This window comes from Saccostrea cucullata, unplaced genomic scaffold, assembly GCF_032062105.1.
Source record: "Saccostrea cucullata isolate Sc308-1 unplaced genomic scaffold, CSIRO_AGI_Scuc_v1 ctg22867, whole genome shotgun sequence".
NCBI lineage: Eukaryota > Metazoa > Mollusca > Bivalvia > Ostreida > Ostreidae > Saccostrea > Saccostrea cuccullata.
The window spans coordinates 2637-5692 of NW_026933268.1; the positions used below are offsets into that span (position 1 = coordinate 2637).

Genomic DNA, 3056 nt, shown 5'->3' on the forward strand with positions numbered 1-3056 from the left:
TAGTTGTATAGGACAGGGTCACAATAGGTATTACAAGGGGGTGGGGTCTGTTAAAGAACAGAATGGCCAAAGTTACTCAGGTGAATGATGTGGTCCATGGGCCTTTTGTTTCCAGATATAACTTTTTACTATTGAAAAAGATCATTGAAAAGCCGTTCCCCTTTTTATTGCAGTACAGTAAAAGGAAGGGTAATGTAGTAGTGCATGAAAAAAAATGGTGCTGAAAGAACTTGGAACCTATACCCCCTATCCCGGTACTGAAAGAAGTTGGAACACCCAATGCCCCCAACATACGTGTACAGAAAATAGGATTGAGACAGTTTAATTGCCAACGATTATTTCAATGCATTAATAGATAATGTTTGATAAATGGCATCCTCACAATGTCAAGGGTAAATGTCATCTCGGAGTTCCAAAATCACAAACCATTGACATTGTGAGAATAAATAAATGGGGGAAAATAAAGAAAAAATAAGAAAAACTCTATTTTAAATTTTAAGTTGGAAAAGGCAATTTTAAATTCTGGAGTCAAGGAATAAGGAACTCGATCGATCTGTTCTGTTTCAGTTCTAAATCAAACGGGAAACTTAATAATCATGCAAACTTTTTTTCACACAAGGAATCACGCTGTATAAGTACACTCTTCAATATCAAAGTACCAACTAAAAAAAATATATAACACTAATACGTTTCCGTAATTAACAGTATTTAATTTAAAAAATTAAAACCTAGTCACCCTTAACACACCGGCAAGCACTTACTCGGGGTCTAAAGTCGTTAGACAAGATAGCCGAAAAATAGTGCCGGAATTTTCTGTAACAGCTTTCGGTTTGTGAAACTGGTTAATGCAATGAACAAAGCATAAGTGATTTTATAAAATATTTGTTGGCTGTATGATCGTGACTATGCCTACTATTACTAAAAGACCGAAAGGCCTCGAACTGTATCCGGGAATACTGTCATATTTGTAAACTACGGCCAAAAATGTACGATCCTCTCCCATTGAGAGAGCTATATGCGGACTCCGAACCGTGGCTTGAGACCATGGAATACTGTTGGACATATGCAAAATAAAGGAAGGTTACTAGATATACGCTATATTCACTGGGAATTCCATGCTTAAGCTCGTTTACAAATTGCTTTAATTGTTACTGTAGAAAATGGGAGTACCTGTAATATATACACAGAAGGAAAATTAAAGTAAGGACTTTTTAACTCCTCATTGAAAACAATGCAATAAAAATGGAGTATAAATATGGAAATTGCATTCATCACAATAAATGTTTATATAATGAACTTAGTGTACAAATGGGTTTTGAAGAATCTATTCAAATGAGACGAAAAGTCAAAGAATTCGAAGTAAAGAGGAAGGATTTTCTTTCCATTTATCATCCATATCTCGAAACGATCTGTACCGGAAGTGTTGCCGAAGGATTCCGACACGGACGAACTGATCGTGATTATATGAAGGTACTTAAAGACGTAAACATTCACCATTCAAATATGGAAATATTGTATTCAAGAGAGGGAAATAATTCTGATAAAAAGTTATCTCTTATAATAAGTCATGAGACCAATTATGCGAAGGAAGGGTATGTGTTGCTTAAATTTCAAAACAGCGGAGAGGGTACTTTTAAAGAGCATGCTGAGTGCATCCAATCTGCCTTAATTGGTACCTATGTTTCTAGCCATAGATTTAAAAAATGGTGGAAAGAGAGAAGCGAAGATCCGAATGCTAATTTCGTTATACACGGTCCATGCATTTCCATGACTGGGCTATCATCTGATCAAGATATTGCATTCTCACTGGAATGTCCATTTTGGCCCCCACAGGCAAAGGAATGGGTCAAAAGACCAAGACTTTGGCCATCAAAACAATTGGTTAGAGAAATAGAGCTAGACGGATGTCACCTCGTCCCCCTGGGTCCAGTTAAAGACGTGGAAGACGATCTCTTATGGAGACTGTCTTTTAACAAAGCAGAGAAGAGGCTGATGTTTGCGTTCAATCAAACACAATTTCTATGCTATGGTCTCTTCAAAATTGTTCTGAAAGAATGTATCGAAAAAATAGACACCTACCCGGAAAACTCACTCTGTTCATATTTCATAAAAACTTTGATGTTTTGGGTCATTGAAGAGACGGCTCCAGAACTCTGGCGCCCAGACAACATAGTCATTTGTTTTTTGATGTGCTTGTTGCGTTTAACCCTTTGGATAAAAAATGAAAGCTGTCCCAATTTTTTCATTCCCGAGAGAAATATGTTCAAATCAAAGGTTTACGGTCAAACAAAAATGCAACTTAAAGAAACATTGAAAACTGTGTTTAAATTGGGTTTGTGGAATTGTTTTGCTAAATGCGAGAAACGCATACATATTTTTACCCATCATAAAGATATCATTATTCCATGTCTGAGGTCATACTTTGTTGACCAGTCCTATTTGAGAGAATTTAGAGTGCTGTCTTCTTCTTTCCTGATTGATGACCTGAGTCAATTCAGCAAAGTGGAGAACCCAAATCTTGAGAATTTATCAGAACTTGAGATCGAATTTGTCACTTGTCAGCGTTTATCAATGTTTCAAAGAGAGGCGCTGAAAGCACGGACCCACGAGGAACAAGTTGAATATTTCACCAAGGCAAAAGAACTGGATTTAACGCGTGGCCCATTGATGCTCGCCACGTGTTTTTATGGTGTTGGGAATTTCTTTCAAGTCAGTGAAATAATACAACAAATTAAAACAAGATTGAATTTATTTACATTCTATGCAGGAATAAATTCAGCTGATATTATTAAATTTCACGAGATACTAGATGTATATGGCTTTTCAGCTCAAAGATTTTCTCTACGGCAGAAACGTGAGATGCTTTTAGCTATGGATATCATCATCCGGAGAGAGATCATATGGGACGAGAAAGGCGATTACAGAGCGAGACCTAACACGGAGAACACACCATGCGAACTTCGATTTGACATTTTGTTTCAAAGAAAAACTTTGGTAATTCACCCTCTCGTATACTTACATTTTCTGAACTTTTTGTGTCAAAAACATCTTCATCA

General features: G+C 36.7%; 1 protein-coding gene across 1 annotated transcript; it reads left to right on the forward strand.

Moving 5' to 3' along the window:
* Positions 1-1102: 1102 nt before the first annotated feature.
* Positions 1103-3051, forward strand: LOC134237840 (uncharacterized; the record flags this gene model as incomplete). Its single annotated transcript, XM_062719983.1, has 1 exon — positions 1103-3051. A coding segment is annotated over exon 1 (1809 nt), but the record flags the coding sequence as incomplete, so codon positions are not given.
* Positions 3052-3056: the final 5 nt, after the last annotated feature.